This window comes from Myotis lucifugus, unplaced genomic scaffold, assembly GCF_000147115.1.
Source record: "Myotis lucifugus unplaced genomic scaffold, Myoluc2.0 scaffold_612, whole genome shotgun sequence".
NCBI lineage: Eukaryota > Metazoa > Chordata > Mammalia > Chiroptera > Vespertilionidae > Myotis > Myotis lucifugus.
The window spans coordinates 247,738-268,385 of NW_005871660.1; the positions used below are offsets into that span (position 1 = coordinate 247,738).

General features: G+C 46.7%; 2 protein-coding genes across 10 annotated transcripts in view; both read left to right on the forward strand.

The window, feature by feature from the left end:
• The window catches only part of UHRF1 (ubiquitin like with PHD and ring finger domains 1), a 40,773-nt gene extending 25,725 nt beyond the window's left edge, over positions 1-15,048 (forward strand). For both annotated transcript variants that reach the window (XM_014447106.2, XM_014447105.2), the window contains exons 11-17: positions 534-640; positions 4,261-4,423; positions 4,501-4,638; positions 6,032-6,188; positions 6,264-6,406; positions 8,891-8,989; positions 13,591-15,048. In XM_014447106.2, coding sequence (XP_014302592.1) covers positions 534-640; positions 4,261-4,423; positions 4,501-4,638; positions 6,032-6,188; positions 6,264-6,406; positions 8,891-8,989; positions 13,591-13,737 — 954 coding nt within the window. In that variant the 3' untranslated portion in view covers positions 13,738-15,048. The remainder of the gene's footprint in view (positions 1-533; positions 641-4,260; positions 4,424-4,500; positions 4,639-6,031; positions 6,189-6,263; positions 6,407-8,890; positions 8,990-13,590) is intronic.
• A 5,374-nt stretch (positions 15,049-20,422) lies between these two features.
• KDM4B (lysine demethylase 4B) overlaps positions 20,423-20,648 on the forward strand; it is a 131,336-nt gene continuing 131,110 nt past the window's right edge. For all 8 annotated transcript variants that reach the window (XR_002826750.1, XM_023745987.1, XM_014447091.2 and 5 more), the window contains exon 1: positions 20,423-20,541. The gene's annotated coding sequence lies outside the window, so the exon portion shown is untranslated. The remainder of the gene's footprint in view (positions 20,542-20,648) is intronic.

Sequence of the window (20,648 nt, forward strand, 5' to 3'; positions counted from 1 at the left end):
TCTGTCTCGATGAATCTGACTCCTCGAGGGACTTCCTATGAGTGAAATCACACTGTATTTGTCCTTTTGTGACTGGGTTATTTCATGGAGCATAATGTCCTCAAGGTTTATCCATGTTGAGCATATTGCAGAATTTCCTTCCCTTTTTAAGGCTGAATAATATTCCATTGTCTGAATGGACCATATTGTGTGTCCATCAATGGATACTTGGGTTGCTTCCACCTCTTGGATATTGTGAATAACGCTGCTGTGATATCTCTGAAATGCCCTTTCAATTCTTTTGGGTAGAGACAGACCCAGAAGTGGCATTGCTGGGTCACATTTCATTTTTCGAGGGACTTCCATAGCATTTTCCACAGCAGCTGCCCCATTTTCCATTCCCACCAGCAGTGCACAGGGTTCCAATTTCTCCACATCCTCCTCATCACTGGTTATTTTCTGTTTGACAGTTGACATTCTAGCGGGTGTTGTGGGTTTATTTTTAGTGGAGTCTTTCCTCTGTGGAGGGTTCAGCTTGCCCTTCCCTGTTGCAGGACAATGGGGAGTCTTTCACGTATACTGGTAGCGGTGGTCGAGATCTTTCCGGCAACAAGCGGACTGCAGAACAGTCCTGTGATCAGAAACTCACCAACACCAACAGGTTCGCAGAAACAAGGTTTTCTTATTTTTTCCCCAACTCACTTCTGCTGGGTCCTCTGGCGGCTACCCAGGGAAGGGGGTTGGTTCTGTTTTAGGGTGTCATGTCGAGGAAGTTAGATTCCTTTTAATAGTGTGGTAGAACATGTGGATGCTGAAAATCCACATCTTTCTATCTCTGTCTGTTAAAGACTTGTGAGTCATTCAATGCATTAGAGCAAGCATGTCAAACTCGCGGCCCACGGGCCACATTTGGCCCACAACGAATATTTTTGTGGCCCAGCCAATATAACGGAATGTAAGAAACATTTTAATAAAAATTTCACGTAATACTTTTAGCGAAAAAAAAAAAAATTTCACAACTTAATTTTTACAATATCCTATTGTACATAATTATTAATAACGATCTACAACGTTCGCTAATGACTGATTAAAGGTGTTGCATTCATTTCTCTTACACGCCTTACATGCAGGCGCACCATTTCTCTCCACTAATACTAACAGCGAATATTTTAGCAGCTGATTGCCACGTCATTAGTCTTGGACTGACTTGTTTGGTGTGCGCAACAAGAAATATTTCGGTTTTGGAGAACAAGAGGAATAGGTTTATTTGCATTATGCTTATTAATTTGTGCAGTTATTCAGTGTCTGGTAAGTTAATGTTCAAGCAAAAATATTAATTTTTATTAAAATGTTCTGTTTTATGTTAACGATTACTCATTTATTTCAGCCCTTTGTATTCAGCATATCTCTATTGAAATAAACCTACGTTTCTATGAAAGTTGAGGCTTTTGTTTTTTGCGGCCCACATAAACTTACACTTGTTTATTTGGCCCGTGTTAGCCTTTGAGTTTGACATGCTTGCCTTAGAGTGAATTTTTCCCTGAAGAGGCCAGATAATCTTTTGGCTTTTTGAACTGCATGATCTCTGTTGTAGCCAGTCAACTCTGCCATCATAGCACAAAAGCAGCTGCAGAACTTACATAAATAAACACGCATGGCTGTGTTCCAATAAAACTTGATTTGAAAAAACAATCAGTGGGCTGAAGTTTGCTGACCCCTCATTTGTAGGATAGGGAAAGGTATTTTTTTTGTTGTTGTTAATCCTCATCCGAGAATATTTTTCCTTTTTTTTTTTTTAGAGAGAGAGAGAGAGTGGAAGGGGGAAGAGAGAGAAACATCTGATGTGACAGAGACACATCAATTGTTTGCCTCCTGTATGTGAACGAGTCTGCAACTGAGGTATATGCTCTGACCCGAATCAAACCCGGGACCCTTCAGTCTGTGGGCCGATGCTCTATCTACTGAGCCAAACCAGCCAGGGAGGGAAAGTCTTTGTAAGCATAAAAAGTATCATAAAGCCTTGCCCTGGCTGGTTTGATTCAGGTCAGAGCACATATCTGGGTTGCAGGCCCCATCTCCATTAAGGGGCATGCAAGAGGCAGCTGATGGATGTTTCTCTCTCACATCTCACGTTGTTTTCTCTCGCTCCCTTTCCTTTCCTCTCTCTCTAAAATCAATAAAAAATATTTTTTAAAAAAAGTATCATAAAGCCCAAAGGAAAAGATAGATTTGATGACCTAAATATTAGAAATTGCATTAGTAAAATCCATAAGTAAAATGAAGAGTCAGATGACTCTTTGGGGGAAAATCTGCAACAAACATGACACATGATTGTTATGTAAAGAGCTGTTGCAAATCAACAACAAAAAACTCATAGAAAAATAAGATCATTCACAAAAGAAATGGAAATCTCTAATGACCATAAAAAATTATTCAACTTTAGTAATCAAAGAAATAGAAATTGAAGTGATGGTGAAATACTATTTATTTCCCCTGGGAAATGCCAAGACATAGACTGGTGTTCCCCTATTGGTAGAAATACAAGTGGGTACCTTCTTTCTGAAAGGTGTTGAAAATGATCTTATGATACTAATTCTACTTTGAAAGTGTATGATGAGACATGGGGAGGGGAAAATCTTATAATTAGTAATGTTTATCTTATCAGTATGTAAAATAGCAAAGTATTAGTACCTGAATGTTTTTTGTTTGTTTTTTTTAAAGGGAAGGGTTCGTTGTACATTTGTTTAGTGGAATATTTTTTTAAAAATATATTTTATTGATTTTTTACAGAGAAGAAGGGAGAGGGATAGAGAGTTGGAAACATCGATGAGAGAGATCGATCAGCTGCCTCCTGCACGCCCCCTACTGGGGATGTGCCCGCAACCAAGGTACATGCCCTTGACCGGAATCGAACCTGGGACCCTTCAGTCCGCAGGCCGACGCTCTATCCACTGAGCCAAACCGGTTCGGCTGGAATATTTTAATTTCAGTAGCTGTTAAAAACCATGTTTTCAGAAAAGGTTTAATATGAGGAACTGCCCGTAAGCTAACATTAAGTGGTACTTGCTGCACACAAACTAAGAAACTTGTTTAAAAATTACTGTTTGCGCCCTGGCTGGTTTGGCGCAGTGGATGGAGCATCGGCCTGCGGACCAAAGGGTCCCAGGTTCAATTCTGGTCAAGGGCATGTACCTTGGTTGCAGGCTCCTCCCTGGGCTGGGCCCTGGTCAGGGCCTCCTGCAGGAGGCAACTAATCAATGTGTTTCTCTCACATCGGTGCTTCTCCCTGTCTTTCCCTCTCTTTTCCATTCTCTCTAAAAATCAATGGAAAAATTTCCCCAGGTGAGGATTAACAAAAACAAACAAACAAAAATAAATAAAGGTGATTAAATGTTTAAAAAAAAAATTACTGTTTGCACCTAGAAAACAGTTGCAGAGTTGCAGCTCTTTTTTCTTTCACACCCAATAGAGAGGCCAGAGTGCTGAGCCTGACCTCTGGTTGGCTTGCCCCAGGCCCCTGTGCCCTTGGGCAAGTCAAACTTGCCTGGCCAGCCCTTGTTTGCTGCCTCCTCTTTTTCTTGATGACATCCTCCCCACATGCCGTGCTAGTAGCTCGTGGCTTCAGTGATGTAATACTACGAACCGGGTAGTTTAAAACAACAGAAAGTCTCGCATATTTCTGGAAGCTCAAAGTCAAAATCAAGGTGTCAGAGTCATGCTCCCTCTGAACTTTCTGTGGGAGGGTCCTTGCCTCTTCAGCTGGTGGCTACCAGCAATCCTTGGTCTCTTAGCTTGTGGCGGCATCACTCCAGCCTCTGCCTCCGTCTTTACACGGTGTCGTCCTCTGTGTGTCTGTTTCAATTTCCTGTTCTTCTAGGGCAGCGGTTCTCAACCTGTGGGTCGCAACCCCTTTGGCGGTCGAACGACCCTTTCACAGGGGTCGCCTAAGACCATCCTGCATATCAGATATTTACATTATGATTCATAACAGTAGCAACATTACAGTTATGAAGTAGCAACGAAAATAATTTTATGGTTGTGGTCACAACATGAGGAACTGTATTTAAAGGGCCAGAAGGTTGAGAACCACTGTTCTAGGGACACTAGTCATTGGATTTGGGGTTCCCTCATCCATTCTGACCTCCTCTGAACTTGACTTTATCTGCAAGTACCCTTTTCCCAAAGAAGGTCATATTCATAGATTCCATGGGTTAAGATGCCCTTTCTTTTTGGGGGTATACAATCCAAACGATAGCATGTGACCCCCCACTCCCCCTGCAGGGCACTGGCTCTCAACTGCAGCGCCCCCATCAACGAACGCAAAGGGGCCGAGGCCAAGGACTGGCGCTCAGGGAAGCCGGTCCGGGTGGTGCGCAACGTCAAGGGCCGCAAGCACAGCAAATATGCCCCCACTGAGGGCAACCGGTACGACGGCATCTACAAGGTGAGAGGTCCTCCCTGCGCCCACCGGCGCCACCTCCAGTCCCAGATGGCACTGACATGGGCTCTCACTTCCCACAGGTTGTGAGGTACTGGCCCGAGAAGGGGAAGTCCGGCTTCCTGGTATGGCGCTATCTCCTGCGGAGGGACGACGAGGAACCTGGCCCCTGGACGAAGAAAGGGAAGAACCGGATCAAGCAGCTGGGACTGACCATGCAGGTGCGTGCAGGCCGTGCTCACCTGGCCCAGCAGTCCTGGTTTGAGCATCGTCTTCCTGGTCAGTCCCTGGGGATCATGGCAGGAGAACTGGGCTGTGAGTGCTCAGTTAGCCAGAACCTGCCCTGTTGGCCTGGAAGCTCTCCGGGGTTTCTCTTTCAGCCTAAATGATGTCCAGGAGCCGAGCTGGCCACACCTTGCTGCTGTCTACCGCGTTTCAGTTCCGCAGCCAGTGGAGATTGGGGATGGGCAGATTGTGTTCATAGTTTTAGAGTTGAGATCCAGACTTGTCTCACCTGTGTTAGTAAATGGGTTTATCTGGGAAAAAAAGAAACCAACAAAACTGGTGGAATGTAGAGAAGTCAGTTCTAAAGATAAGGAGGATTGGTCCCTCCCAGCCATCGCTTGCCTCTTTATAGAAATGGAATCTTCTATTTTCCAAGAATTCACCCTGTGCTGCAATAGAGCTTTTGGCACTATCTATTTATTGTGAGGTGCTCTAGCAGCTGGTAACTGTTTTGGGACTATTTAAGGAGTCTTAATTGTCACTGAGAATCTGATGGCGTCTACCCTCTGGGGGTGTCACAAGGAGTTGAACGTGACGTGTGTACCCCGGGTAATTTCAGAAGCTGAGGAACTGGGGAGAAAAATAGCCGTGGGACAGGAACATCAGCATCTGATGGGAGTAGGGTTTTTATTTATGATTTCAGTTTCCATTGCAACTTAGTGTTTCTTTTAAAAAAGGTTGGAAGTTTCTTGATAAAATATTTCCAAATCAGACATGACTCTAGGTGCCTTAGATGAGGGGTTATAACCAAGTAATGCTTGTGCGGACCTGGAACCCAAGGGCCATCGAAATGAGGTTGGATGGCAGTCAGGCCCCCTGGGGCAGTTGTTTGCAAAAAAAGTTTTCTCGGTGCAACCACGGCAGAGCTGGAGATATATTTACCACCCTACCCCTTGTGGGAAAGTTTGCCTACCCCTTAAAGGAAATAATGAAGATAATAAAATTATGATATTGGCTTGATCTGACCCTAAGAATTTTACCTGCACGGTCTCATTTAATGCGTCACTCTCACCTGCCAGGGCAGGTTAGCCCTGCGTTCTCGGTAAGTGCGGTGATGAGATTGCTGCTCCAGGCTCCTGAGTTGAGTGGAGGCCTCAGATCGGAGGCTGTAGAAGTAGAAGGAGTTAAGGCTTTTAAGGCTGGTATGGGGTCGGGGGAGAGAGTGACTTTGAGGTGAGGGGAGATGGGAGATGGCAGGAAGTGCGGAGCCAGTGTGGCAGATGTCAAAGTGGGGCAGTCGCCGGTCCCCCACCCCACAGGAAGTCTGGGTCACCCAGGAGTCCCACCGCTCCAGCCTCTTCTCCAGCCTGTGCCTTTGCCCTTTCGCAGTATCCAGAAGGCTACCTTGAGGCCCTGGCCAAGAAGGAGAAGGAGAAAGAGAACAGAAAGAGGCCGACTGAAGAGGCAGAGGAGAAAGACGAAGAGGAGGAAGAAGAGGAAGATTTCACGTCCCCCAGGAAGAGCAAACGGAGGAGTAAGTCAGAAGGTAGGTCCCTCTCCATGGGCAGCCTGTCCATGTGCTGTTGGGCTCCCCCGCCCTCACCACTCCGCTCTGTCTCAGGTGCCTGCTCCCCGAGAGTTACACCCAAGAAAACCAAGGTGGAGCCTTACAGCCTCACAGCCCAGCAGAAGGCCCTCATCAAGCAGGACCAGAGCAACACTAAGTTGTGGACCGAGATCCTCAAGTCACTCAAGGATGGGCCGGTGAGCACCCGTATGGCCTGAGCGGCCTTTCTGCCCCCCCACCCCCTTTCCCCACCATTTTTTTTAATTATAACAAAATAGAGATAACATAAAGTGCATCATCTTAACCATTTTTCAGTGTACAGCTCAGTGGCATTAAAAGACATTCACACCATCATGCATTCACCCCATCATTCACCTCCAGAAATTTCTCATCTTCCCAAACTGAAACTCAGTCCCCGTTATACACTAGAACTGCCCATGACCTCCCTCAACCCCTGTCTGAATGACTCCTCCAGGGACCTCCTGAAAGTGGAATCACAGTAGTTTTTTGTTCTTTTGTGTCTGGCTGATTTCATTAAGCATAATGTCCTCAGGTGCATCCACATTGTAGCAGGTGTCAGAACGTCCTTTTTAAGGCTGAATCATATTCCATTGTCTGGAAAGACTACATTCTGTGTATCCGTCCTTTGTCAGTGGACAGTTGGGTGGTTTCCATTTTCTGGCCATCGTGAATCACGCTGCTATGTACACGGGTGTGCAACCATCTCTGTGCGTCTCGGCTTCCAGTTCTCTTGGGTATATATAGATGTTCCTCAATTTACCGTGGGGCTTTGTCCCAACAAATCTATCGTAAGTCACATGCATTTGATGCATCTAACCTACTGAATATCACAGCTGAGCTCAGCCCACTGAGCATGTGCGCAGGCACGTCCATGAACCTCCACTTGGGCAAGAGCCTCTCTCGGCCGCTGCTCAGCACCACAGGTCAGTATCAGACTGCGTATCACTAGCCCAGGACAGGATCAAAATTCAAAATTGAAATATGGTTTCTACTAAATGGGTATCACACACTATTGCAAAGTTGAAAAATTGTAAGTTGAACCATCATAAGTTGGCTGTCTGTACCTGGAAGTGCGATTGCGTGGTCATGTGGCAGCTCTAGTTTTACAATTTTTTGAGGAAACTCCATACTGTTTTCCACAGTGGCTGTGTCAGTCTGCATTTTTACCAACAATGCACGAGGGTTCCCTTTTCTCCAAATCCTCACCAACCCTTGTTGTTTGTTGATATATTGATGATAGACATTCTCACAGGTGTGAGAGATGATTAATTTGCATTTCTGGTGATTAGTGATGTTGAGTATTTTTTTCCACATGTCTATTGGCCTCTGTTAGTCCTCTTTGGAGAAATGTCTACTTAGGTTCTCTGCCCATTTTTAAACCGGGTTATTTGTCTTTTGGTGTTAAATTGTCCAAGTTCTTTATATATATGTTTTGGATATTAATCCCTTATCATATGTATCATTAGTGAATATCTTCTCACATTCAGTAGGTGGTCTTTTTTTTTTTCTAATATATTTCTTTATTGATTTCAGAGAGGAAGGGAGAAGGAAAGAGAGATAGAAACATCAATGATGAGAGAATCATTGATCGGCTGCCTCCTGCACACCCCCTACTGGGGATTGAGCCCGCAGCCCAGGCATGTGCCCTCGAACCTGGGACCCTTCAGTCCGCAGGCTGATGCTCTATCCACTGAGCCAAGCTGGCCAGGGCAGGTCTTTTTGTTTTGATGATGGTTTCCTTTGTTATGCAAAAACTTTTTTAAAATGTATTTTTGTTGACTTCAGAAAGGGAGGGAGAGGGAGAGAGAGATAGAAATATCAATGATGAGAGGGAATCACTTATCGGCAGCCTCCTGCACGCCCCCTACTGGGGATCGAGCCTGCAACCCAGGCATATGCCCTGACCAGGAATTGAACCTGTGACCTCTTGGTTCCTGGGTTGACGTTCAACCACTGAGCCACACCCGGCTGGGCCAAAAACTTATTTAGTTTAATGTAGTCTCATCTCAGGGTCCTCAGTTTAATTCTATTTGCAGTTTCTTTTGCTGTGGAAGGGAATGTATACACTGATCCTGGGGTTCAGATGTATTTTAGGGGCCTGGTTTAGCCGGTTACACGTCCTTCAGGTCACCTACTCTATAGAGTGTTCTGTGACCACCTGCACTTTGGGTTGGCCCCTCCCAGGCTCCATGCTGTATTTCCTAGCACTGTTGTGACATTTCTGTCTTTCCCCGTTTTATCTTTGCCCCCCTCCCCACCCCCCACAGGGCTCCAAGCTCTGTGAGGGCATAGGGTTCTTCAGTTTAATCCACTGCTGGACCCCGTGCCCGGGCAGCACATAGAAGGCACTCAGCCTTATTTACTGAGTGATCTAGATTCATGCCCTCAGCTAAAGCCTGCTCTGGACCCCGACCCTGGGTGTCCTGCTCAGCACTATGGAGGCTGTGACCCTGGGCAGGGCCTGCACCGGTCTGGGCCTCTGCTTTCTCATCTTAATGGGGATCAACCACTCCTGTCTCCTGGGGTAAGGATAGGAGGATTAAATTAGGGAACCAGGGCCAGGCTCTAGTAGGGAGCCCCGTTTTCTGAGGCTTCCATCGGCATGGTTCATTTTGGTATAAGGTTCTGCTGGTCTCATGCATCCTCTCTTCTGGTTTCAGAAATTCCTGAATAAAGTAGAAGAAACATTCCAGTGTATTTGCTGCCAGGAACTGGTATTCCGCCCGATCACCACCGTGTGCCAACACAACGTGTGCAAGGTGAGAGGCGTGGGCATGGGAGCTGGGCTGCCACGCACCCAGCACATAGTATGGGCTTGTTGGCTTGGCCCCTGCACACTCCTGGCTCCCTTTGCAGGGCCTGAGTGTCTGTTTTCCAAATAGCCTTGGTCATAGTTCCTCCCGGCCTTCATCAGGGATCCCATCGCCCCCCTTCCCCACTCCCCACCCTCCCGTGCTTCCCTGGTGCTGCCAAATCCTTGCCCCAGTCACCGACCCCACCTGGGCCGCCTGGCACTCCAGTGTCACCTCGCCTCATGATTCCCTCTTCTGTGTGTTGGCTGGTTCTCTCCTCCCTCTGGCACACTCTCCCCAAGTCTCTCATGTACCTGGGGGTCCAGGGTGGGAGAGGATAGTCGGCAGTCCTGGCCTGAGGTCTTGTCATAATAAATGTCTGTAAAGCAGGCGGTAGAGCCCAGCTGGTGTGCTCAGTGGTTGAGCATCGACCCCTGTATCAAGAGATTCCTGATCAGGGCACATGGCTGGGTTTCAGGCTCAATCCCAGTAGGGGTGTGCAGGAGGCAGCTGATTGATGTTGAGGCATTGGTGTTTCTATCTCTCTCTTCCTCTCTCTCTAAAATCAGTAAAAACATTTTTAAAAAGAGCAGGCTATAGAGGCATGAGGTACTTGTCTCCTAGAGGAGCCAGGAGGAAGGCTTCCTGGAGGAGGGGGCCTTAACTTGTTACCTGAAGAGGGCCTCCGGGAAGCGTTCCAGATTGGCAGGATGGCATGTGCAGAAGTTTGGACAGGCAGGTGTGCCTGAACAGCTGGGGCCTGGAGGGGATGTAGGGCTGGGAGGTGGGCCATAGGCTCTGCCTGGTGGTCAGTGTCAGGAGAGAAACAATGTGATTGAAAGAGAGATGGGGAGCTGAGATCAGATTAACCAGGGTCTCCCCTCCCCCCTGCACTGTGGACATTGGGGCCAGAACATTCTCTTTGAGGGGGGGGCATTTTGGGCACCGGGGGGCAGGGGAGGAGGTTGAACAGCTTCCCTGATCCCCATCCACTCACTTCTCCATTAATGACAACCACAAATATCCCCAGACATGGCCCAGTGTCCCCTGGGGGCAGAATTGTCCAGGTGGGAAGCACTGGCCTGTGTAACTGGTTTCTTTGCAGTGTTTTCTGGCCCAAGTCTGTTAATAGGAACTTATGGGCAGTGTAGGCAGATGGTGTGAGAAGTGACTGTCCCCACCCCCTGGTCACCCTTGGTCCCTGAGCTTCTGGCTCTTTTGTTCTCGGATCTGGCCCCCTTCCTTGCCTTGAGGCTGTCTCAGCCCCTCAGCTGTCACCCTCGGGGAGGGGCTCGGAGAACATGAAGCAGTGTGGTTGTTTGGCCGTCAGAGCCAGGCCTCCACTTTTCTGCTTTTGGGCTCTGCCACCAGGTTACATGGGCTGATGGTGTTCCTTCAACTCTGTGTCTTGGAGAAGTGGCTCGGCATTGGTGGTGAGATACGGGCTTTGGAGCCAGCAGCCAGGGTTTGACCCTACACCCAGCTCTGCCCCTCCCATCCTTGGAAAGCCACCCAACTCTTCGAGCCTTAGTTGCCCCTCAGTGAAAAGGGGCGTAGCAGTGCCTTCCTGGCCTGCTTCTGGCTGTAGGTGACACATGCTAAAGTGCTTTAGGCAAGCAGGCAGAGTGGGCCATTGATGCAGGGGGAGCTTACAAAACGTCAGTCCTGGATAGCACTGCAGAAATGGGCTGAATTGATGGGGTTTCAGGGAACAAGCCTCTCAGGGGTCAGTCATATGTGTCATTAAAGTGCCAAGGCTGCCCTGGCCATTGTGGCTCGGTTGAGTGCTGTCCCATGCACCAACCAAAAGATCACCAGTTCGATTCCTGGTCAGGGCACATGCCTGGATTGTGGGCTCCATCCTTAGTGGGATCGTGCAGGAGGCAGCAGATGGATGTTTCTCTCTCACATTAATGTTTCTCTCCCTCTCCTTTCCTTTCTTTCCAAAAACAAAGTGCCAAGACTGTGAAGGAAGAGGGTACTGACATTTATGTGTCTGCCCCGGCTGTCCATGCACCTGTAGTTACATCTCCCAGAACATCAGCATGTGAGGGTTATGGGGAAATGATCCTCACCTTGATGTCCCAGCACCTATTTTTTATCTCATTTTATTAAATTATTTTATTATAGTAAAATACACATAACATAAAATTTACCATCCTAACCATTTTTTTAAAATCCTCATCTGAGGATATTTTCCCATTGATTTTAGAGAGAGTGAAAGGAGAGGAAAAAGAGAGAAATATCGATGTGAAGAAACACATCGATTGGTTGCCTCCTGCATGCGCCCCAAACCAGGGCCCGGGCTGGGGAGGAGCCTGCAACCAAGGTACATGCCCTTGACCGGAATCGAACCCGGGACCCTTCAGTCCACAGGCCAACGCTCTATCCACTGAGATAAAACCAGCTAGGGCATCCTAACCATTTTAAGTGTATAGTCCAGTAGTATTAAGTACATTCATATTGTTGTGGAACCATCTCCACCATCCATCTCTAGAACTTTTCCATCTTTACAAACTGAAACTCTGTCCCTATTAAACACTAACTCGCCATCCTCCTACACCAGCACCTGGGTTCCCACCATCTACTTTCTTTTTGTTTTTGTAATCTTTATTGTTGAAAGTATTACTTAGGCCCCTCTTTTTCCCCCACTGACCCCCTCCAGCCCACCCCAGGTCTTTACCATCTTCTTATTGTCTGTGGCCATGAGCCATGCATATATGCATACAAGGTCTTTGGTTGATTACCTCCCACTCACCCACCCTCCCCCGCCTTCCCTCCGAGTTTCTGCACTCTGTTCCATGCTTCCATGTCTCTGGATCCACTCCATTCATTTTATTAGATTCCACATATGAGTGCGATCATATGATATTTGTCTTTCTCTGACTGGCTTATTTCACTTAGCATGATACCCTCCAGGTCCCTCCATGCTGTCTCAAGGGCAAGAGATTCTTTTTTACTGCTGCATAGTATTCCACGGTGTAAATGTATTACAGCTTTTTTATCCACTCATCTACTGACCACCATATACTTTCTTTCTCTGTGGATCTGACTCTTCTAGGGACCTCCTATGACTGAACCTCCTGAATATTTGTCCTTTTGTGTCTGGCTTCTCTCACTGAGCATAATGTCCTCAAGATTTATCTGCACTGTAGTGTGTGTCGGAATTTCCTTTTTAAGGCCAAATACTAGTCCATTGTCTGGATGGACCACGCTCTCTGTATCATTCATCTGTTGATGGACACTTGAGTTGTTTCCACCTGTTGGGTGCTATGAATCATGCAGTGATCCAGAACCTGATTTTTGAACGTAGACCCAAATCTTAGTTGTTTTGAGCAGAAAGAGCTACCTTTTGTTCCTGGAATCAAGGCCATAAATTTTTTTTTTAAAATATATTTTATTGATTTTTCACAGAGAGGAAGGGAGAGGGATAGAGTTAGAAACATCGATGAGAGAGAAACATCGATCAGCTGCCTCTTGCATACCCCCGACTGGGGATGTGCCCGCAACCAAGGTACATGCCCTTGGCCGGAATCGAACCCGGGACCTTTCAGCCCACAGGGCGACGCTCTATCCACTGAGCCAAACCGGTCAGGGCCATAAAATTTTTATTGAAAAGGAATTTAGGAATTGAAAGAATGTCAAACAAAAGCCTCAGCATGCATTTGTGGGGGAATGTGCCATGGCATCAGCAGGCCTTCCATCGTGTTCACATTTACCCAGTTGCCTGATGTCATCTGTCAGGTGTGCACACACCCATGCAGGTGTCTGCATACATGTGTGCATTGTTGTCTCTGCCCAGGTGGTAACAACTCAAGTGTCCATCAACAGATGAATGATAAGAGAGTGTGGTCCATCCAGACAATGGACTAGTATTTGGCCTTAAAATACTTCCCTGTTTCTCTGATTCTCTGTTTCTCTGATTGGGAAGTTGGCTCTTCAGGGCCTGTCCGAGTCATAACTCTGTCTCCACCTGGCTTAGTTTGAACCCAGAAGTCTGGCTCAGCGCCAGAATTCCTTCCTTTCTTCCTTTATTCTCATTGACGCATATTTATCACCTACTATGCTTGGTGCTGGGGACGTCAGTGAGATACAGCTCCATATCACAGGGAGCATCTGGCCTGTTAGAGACAAACGTTAGTAAATAACACGATGCCAGAAGGCAGAAAAGGTGCTGTTTTAAGGCAAATTGGGTAGGTGACAGGACTGGCTGTGGTGGGGCTGCTTACGATGATGCTTAAGGGCTGTCAGGGAAGGGTCCTCTGAGGAGGTGACTTGAGCCAAAGCAGGAGTGACGGGAGAGCCAGAGGACAGACCTGCTAGGTGGTGTAATCTGTCAGTGCCAAGGCCTGGGGGCCAGGATGAACTAGTCTTTGAGGGGTCCTTGGGAGGTCAGGCTGGCAATGGGCAGTGAGTGGTAGAAAGTGAGACTGAGGACCAGGAGGGACCCTCTGGACCCCATGAGAAGTCAGTAAGTGCTCTCAACTCTGTCAGTGGGGACAGCCGGTGGCCAGGAGTGGCTCCGCTGACATGGACGGAACGTCTCACCTTCCTGCTCTGTCTTGTAGAATTGCCTGGATAGATCCTTCAGAGCCCAGGTGTTCAGCTGCCCCGCCTGCCGCCGCGAACTGGGCCGAAACTACTCCATGAAGGTGAACCAGCCGCTGCAGGCAATCCTCATCCAACTCTTCCCTGGTTATGGCAATGGACGGTGATCCACAAGCACTTCTCGCCGGGCGTTTTTAAAAAACGCATCAGAGGCGTCCTCGGCCCCTCTCGTTTTTAGTGGGCTTAACTTAAGTATGTAGTTTTTCCTCTACTTCCTAAAAACCCTTGTCTTCCTGGTTTTGTTTTTTTAATCTATAAATTTTTAGGAATTTGTATTATGGCTCAAAGAAAGAAAGAAAGTTAGACTGCTCAGTGTTTTATCTTGGTTTTTTTTTTAAAAAGTATAAAGCCTGCGGTGTATGAGCAAAAACACAAATGTTTTTTCTGAAGATGAAATTAGAAATTACTTGGCCTGAAGGCCGCTATGGTGCCAACATCAAGTTCTCAGAGGCTCCTGCAGGCAGGCATTGACTGCCTAGAACCATCTTTTCCCGGTGTGTGGGCTTGGCCCCAAAGCTGAAAGCGGGCACACCTCCTGACAGCGTTTCATCGCCAGAACTCAGCAGGGTGGTACCTGGTGGTGGCCCTGGGTGTGGCGTGGCCCAGGAGTCATCCATCAGGACCTGTTGAAAGGGAAAAAGGAAAAGATCCCATTCAGCCCAGTTTAAACTCTGGCCTCACAGCCATCCGCCACCAGCCAGCTTCCGTGGTTAAGACCCACAAGCAGAGACCTGTGTCCCTTGAGCAGAGTTGAGGCCACACAGAAGCTACCTCCGCTGGACTCTCCTGTATGTGGAGCTGGGTGTGCAGCCAAACGCTGTCCATTCTGGAACGCCGCAGAAGTAGATGCACTAAGCCATGTTCAAGTGCCTTTGGTTCTTTCTTTCTAAACACGGGGCTCTTTTTTTAGCACTGAATTACTGAAAATGCCAACCAGATTCTCAGATTGGCCAACCAGTTCTTTCCAAATATGGGTGAGTGTTTGGGGATAGGTTGAGTTTTGTTCTTCCTTTACATTGAATTTTCAACTCACCAATTGAGATTTACAAGAGGGAATTTGTTTTTAAAATAAATACTTTTTTTAAATGAAATTTTTTTGTAGTTACTGTATATGTACCAAGAAATCTATAACTTAGGGATTTATTTTTTATTTTTTTATTTTTTTGGAATTATTTGTTAATTTTTCTACAAACTTTACCAAAGTTTGCAGCTCATACCTCAATAGAACAGGGATATTTTAAATCACATAACTGCAGACAAACTGGAACAATATTGTTTGAAAGGTTTTTTTTCTCTCTTTATTAGATTATTAATGTATTAGGAAGAAATGATAAAATCCTGTGTAGGCATTTTCTATAAAGTTCAATATTCTTTGTCCAGATTTTAGATTCTCAGAATAAATGTCTTTTACAGATGCATTTGGTTGTCTTCTCTTGTTTGCAAATCGCTTTGTAGCCCACCAGGTAATTCTGTTTCTATTATTTTATTTTCACAAAAACCCCAGGAGACAGACTAGGCAGGGTAGCATCATCCTCACTTGGCAGATGAGAAAACGGAGACCCAGAAGATCAAAGTGATGGGCAGTGGTTCTAACTCCTGCTCAGGAGGGGTTTGGCTTTGACCTTTATGGGGTCAGCAAACTACAGCTTGGAATGGGGGTGGTTACTTATTCTCACTAATGTGCTTCTGTCTCCATTTACGTTTGAGGAACCCTAGGCTGCAGTGGTCTCTGGGAGTCTGCAGGCCTGGGGAAATTTGGGTATACCGGGTGTGTGGGGACTGATGACCTGAAATGCTAATTCCAGCGGAAGTCAGGACACGGATGAGGGAAGGTACTAGTGCTGAATTCTGAAGAGGCTTTTATTTACATTGACCTATTACCCGGTGCTTTTTATTGACAGCCAGGTAATGACATGGGCAGATTTAATAAAGTTCTGCCTCTGGTCCTTAAAAATGTGTTATGAGTGTGAACATACTAAGTGCAAGAAGGCAGTCACAGTGAGCACATATGATTTCATATGAAATCTCCAATACAGGAATCCATAGAGACAGATGAGTGTGTCCCTGGGTGGGCCCTATATGGGACAGAACACATTGAGGTGGGTTCATTGTCAAGATTGTGGAATTTCGGGGTGTTTCTTTCATTTTCAAAGTTAAATATAACAAAAAGTATATTTGTGGAACCACTATGCAGAAATAATAGCAATATTGGGCATATTTCTTTCCTGGTAGATCTATAAAATTTAAAAAAATGGCTTTATTGAAATACATTTCATGCTGCCATAATGTTCACCTATTTAAAGTGTACAGTTCATTGGTTTTTTAGCATGTTCATGGACTTGTGTGACCATCACCATTTTCTAGTTCCAGAAGGTTCCCATCACCCCAAAAGCAACCTCACACAATCCTCCAGCCCCACAACCACAAATCCACTCTCTGGATTTGTCTGTTCTGAACACTTCATATGAATGGAATCATGAAATACTTGGCCTTTTGTGGTCTCATGTTTTCAAGGTTCACCCATATATTTGTGGCTAATATTCCACTGTGCAGGTGGGCCACATATTTCAATCCATCTGGTTGACTTTTTAATGTAAAATATCCTTTTCTTCATCCCAGATTATAAAATTCATACACAACCCCTTTAGAACACTTGGAAACTGACGACATGAAGAAAAAGTCAAAATACATAATTCTGCCACCCAGCGGGTTACAATTTTCAGGCTTTGTACATGTATGTGTGTCATTGTAATATTCAACCTCGGAACAACCCTCTGATACAGTTTTGACTTGTCTGTTTTGCAGGTGAGGCATACGTATATTTATATATTTGTTTTATATGTAAATTTAAAGAACAAAATTAGAACAGTGCCATATATTCTTCCTTGTGCCCAGTTTTTTTTTTGTAATACATTTAAAAATAAATATATTTTATTGATTTTTTACAGAGAGGAAGGGAGAGGGATAGAGAGTTAGAAACATCGATGAGAGAGAAACATCGATCAGCTGCCTCCTGCACACTCCCTACTGGGGATGTGCCCGCAACCAAGGTACATGCTCTTGACCGGAATCGAACCTGGGACCCTTGAGCCTGCAGGCCGACGCTCTATCCACTGAGCCAAACCAGTTAGGGCTGTAATACATTTTTATTGCTTTAAGAGAGGGAAGGGAAAGGGAGAAAGAGAAACATCAATGATGAGAGAATCATTGATCAGCTGCCTCCTGCACGCCCCCTACTGGGAATTGAGTCTGCAACCCGGGCATGTGCCCTTGACTGGAATTGAACCCTACAGTCAGCAGACGGCGCTCTATCCACTGAGCCAAACCAGCTAGGGTCCCAGTTTTCTATTGATTTCAGTTCATTTATCAAGTAGCCACTTTGTCTAACACCTTAGTAAACAACCATGTGTGCCATGGTCTGGTGTTTGCATATTTGCATATTTGTATTTGTGCTCATAAATGTGAAACATGCTACGTGTCTAGTGACATATGCTTGAAGGTTTGGAATGCTAGAATTCCTCCCCCAAATCTTTGTTTTTTAAACATAGGAGGACGTATCTTTCCATCCACCTCTATTTTTTATGCGTCAGACACCTGGAAGCAGGAGTGGAGTCTGTAAAGTTGGAGACATTTCTCAGCTCCACACCTTATCCATTGGGGAAGGTGAAGACCAGGTCTGTAAAAAAAGATCAGGCTTCAAGCTCTTTGATGGCCAGTACCAGTGCACCTCCTCCTGGCCTTCTTTAGGGGAGAGATCCCCAATCGAGATTTGCACCTGTCTGCAAAGATGTGAAAAAACAAACAACAGGGCAATTAGGTGTTTTCCCCAAACTAATTTGTCCATTTGAAAATTCTGGGAGTGTGTCCTTCCTACTATGCATATGACACTTAAAAAAAAAAATGAGCCCTGTCTGGTGTGTCTCAGGCATCGTCCTGTGCACCAAAAGGTTGCTGGTTGGATTCCTGGTCAGGGCACATTCCTAGGTTGTGGGCTTGATCCCAATAGGGGGCATGCAAAAGAGAGCCAGCCAATCGATGTTTCACATCGATGTTTCTCTCTCCCTCCCCCTCTCTCTAAAAATCAATAAAAAATATTTTTAAAATGATGGTGATTATACTTTTCACTAACATTTTATCATGAAAACTTTTCAGACAAAAGTTGAAAGAATTGTAGTGAATCTTTAAATATACCTACTGTCTAGATTCTACAGTTGTTAATGTTAAATTTTTAACATAATGGCATTAATAAAATGTCTCCCTAAGCCAAAGAAGAAAGTTGACAACCTATTTAGGTACCCCAATTAAATTAAAATTTCAGAGTCTGAAATCCAAACACCTGTAAATTCACTGTCTTATATGATAAACTTGGAAGTAGGAAAAAGGCTAGTGTGTGTGTGTGTGTGTGTGTGTGTGTGTAAAATTCCTTCATTATTGCACTTGTGACACCATTATCAAATTTCATTTTTTAAAAAAATGTATTTTATTGATTTTTTACAGAGAGGAAGGGAGAGAGATAGAGAGTTAGAAACATCGGTCAGCTGCCTCCTGCACACCCCCCACTGGGGATGTGCCCGCAACCAAGGTACATGCCCTTGACTGGAATCGAACCTGGGACCCTTCAGTCCGCAGGCCGATGCTCTATCTACTGAGCCAAACCGGTTAGGGCCAAATTTCATTTTTGTTTTTCCCACTGGTTAGGGAGTTCCTAGGGGGCAGTTATTATTTCCTATTTTTTAAGTTAAATTTTAACTACATGAGGAATATATATGAATATGATCCCAGGAAGATTAAAAACACCCCAGACAGCAGTGTGGTGGTTGCCAGAGGGAGGGAGGTGGAGGGAAGAAGGGGTCCTAATATGAGGTGACAGGAGAAGATTTGACTTTGGGTGGTGGGCACATGGTCCTATATACAGATTTTGTAAATTAGTAATCCACACATGTAACCTATATGTTCATGTTGACTAATGTCACCCCAATAAAATTTAAAATACTTAAAAAACAACAAAAACACCCCAGAACAGATTCAAGTCTTCACCAACTATCTTCCCCTACCCCCTCACCTTTTTAATCCCACATGGACCTCTCCTCTTCCCAAAGATTGAGTTCTTTCAGTTTGGGATGGCCTTTTTCTGGTGTTGACATAGGTATGTGCTGGTAGAAGCCTGACATTGGTTTCTCTGCGTTTGGTTTCAAATGTTGAATATAGAATCCTGGATCCCTCTGCAGCTGCTCTGCAACATCTGCAGGGGATCATTCCAAGACAGTACATGTAGATCTATCTCTCTTTTCATTGCTGTACAGTTAATATTCCACAGTACCCTCTGCCACAAGTTACTTATCCCACAGGGATGGATATTTAGAGCAAAACACGGTAAACAATTGTATAATTACTTTCTCTGGGTACATGGTTTCCAGGAATATAGTGTAAGTGCTTACAAGAAAACGTCCGATTGTCCGGTTTATACTGCTCCCTGTGAAATAGGGGCGTGCTCACACCCCTTTCTGGTATGCAATTAATAATGATGGCGCCGTAACCGGTTTGGCTCAGTGGATAGAGTGCCAGCCTGCGGACTGAAGGGTCCCAGGTTCGATTCCGGTCAAGGGCATGTACCTTGGCTGCGGGCACATCCCCAGTGCGGGTGTGCAGGAGGCAGCGGATCGATGTTTCTCGCTCATCGATGTTTCTAACTCTCTATCCCTCTCCCTTCCTCTCTGTAAAAAAATCAATAAAGTATATTTTAAAAAAATAATAATGATGGCAATAGCAAACCTTAATTGTTCACCATGCAAAGCCACATTTTCAAATCTTTTACGTGCCTCCTCCCACTTAATTCTGGCAACATTCGGAGGAGAGAGCCAGACAGTGGTGTGTGTGTGTGTGTGACCATCATGTCCACTTCACTGGGGGAAAATAGGCACAGCAAAGAGGTGAGGCCCAGCAAAGAGGCCACCCTCGGTGAGGCTTGAACCCCGGTTGAGCTTTGCACCTAGGTCAGGTAACACCAAACTCCTCCCTTCCCCTAAGTTTTAGGGGGGTGGGAGGGGAACCACTTTATCCGGAAGGCCTTGCCTCCTTTGCAAAGGTTGATTGTGATGGAAATGAACTTGGTTATGTTTTGGGCGACGGAGAGGGACGTTTGCTGCTTCACTTCTTTTTCCACAGTTATCAGTTCCCCAACTTTGGAAAATGGAATGCGTTGGGGCTATACTTCCTAACTCGGGACTTTTTGAATTGGGGAACTCTGCGCCCAAATTCCGGCGACGGCTACGGGTCTCGAACCGCATCGCCACACCTCCCTGACCCGGTGCTGATGTTGTGCAGGGTCTCACGTACTCAGCTGCTGCCTGATAAGTAAGGCGGGGCCAGAGCCGTGATTGGCACCCGCTTCAGCCAGCCCGCGCCTCGGGCTGACCCCGCAAGCCAATACCCGCTTGTTCGCCTCGATCCCCGAGGCGTCCTTGTCAATCCGAGTCCCAGCCGCCGTCTAGTTGGTTGCGACCGCCTTGGCTGGCGTATGCCGCCTCCAATGAAAATGAAGCCGGTCAGCGGGCACGTGGGTAGGCTCCGGCGTGTCCCCGCCTGCCGGCCAATAGGGAGGCGCACCCGGGGCCTGCGCCCGCCCAGTCGAGGCTCGCCGGAGGCGGCTGGTGCTGTGTTGATCGGCCCGGCGGAGGGGAGGGGCGGAGCTGTCAGCAGTAACCAATGGGCGCGCGGGCGTGGGCTCGGGGGCCAATAGAATCCGGGGCGGGGCTGGCGCGCGTCCTCATAAGCCCCTCCCGTAGCGCTCGCGGAGGGCTCGGCCGCCAGCGACCGAGCGGGGCCCGGCCCGAACGGGACCTGGGGGTGCGACGCCGAGGGCGGGGGAGCGCGCGCCTCTGCTCCGGATCGGGCCGCGCGCGCCGCCTCAGGTGAGCCCGCGGGAGGCGGCCGCCGCATCCGAGCGCGGGCCTTGCCACCGCCGCACCCGCGCCACTCACGGGGGCTGTGGGCGGGCGAGCGCCCGGGACTCGAGGCC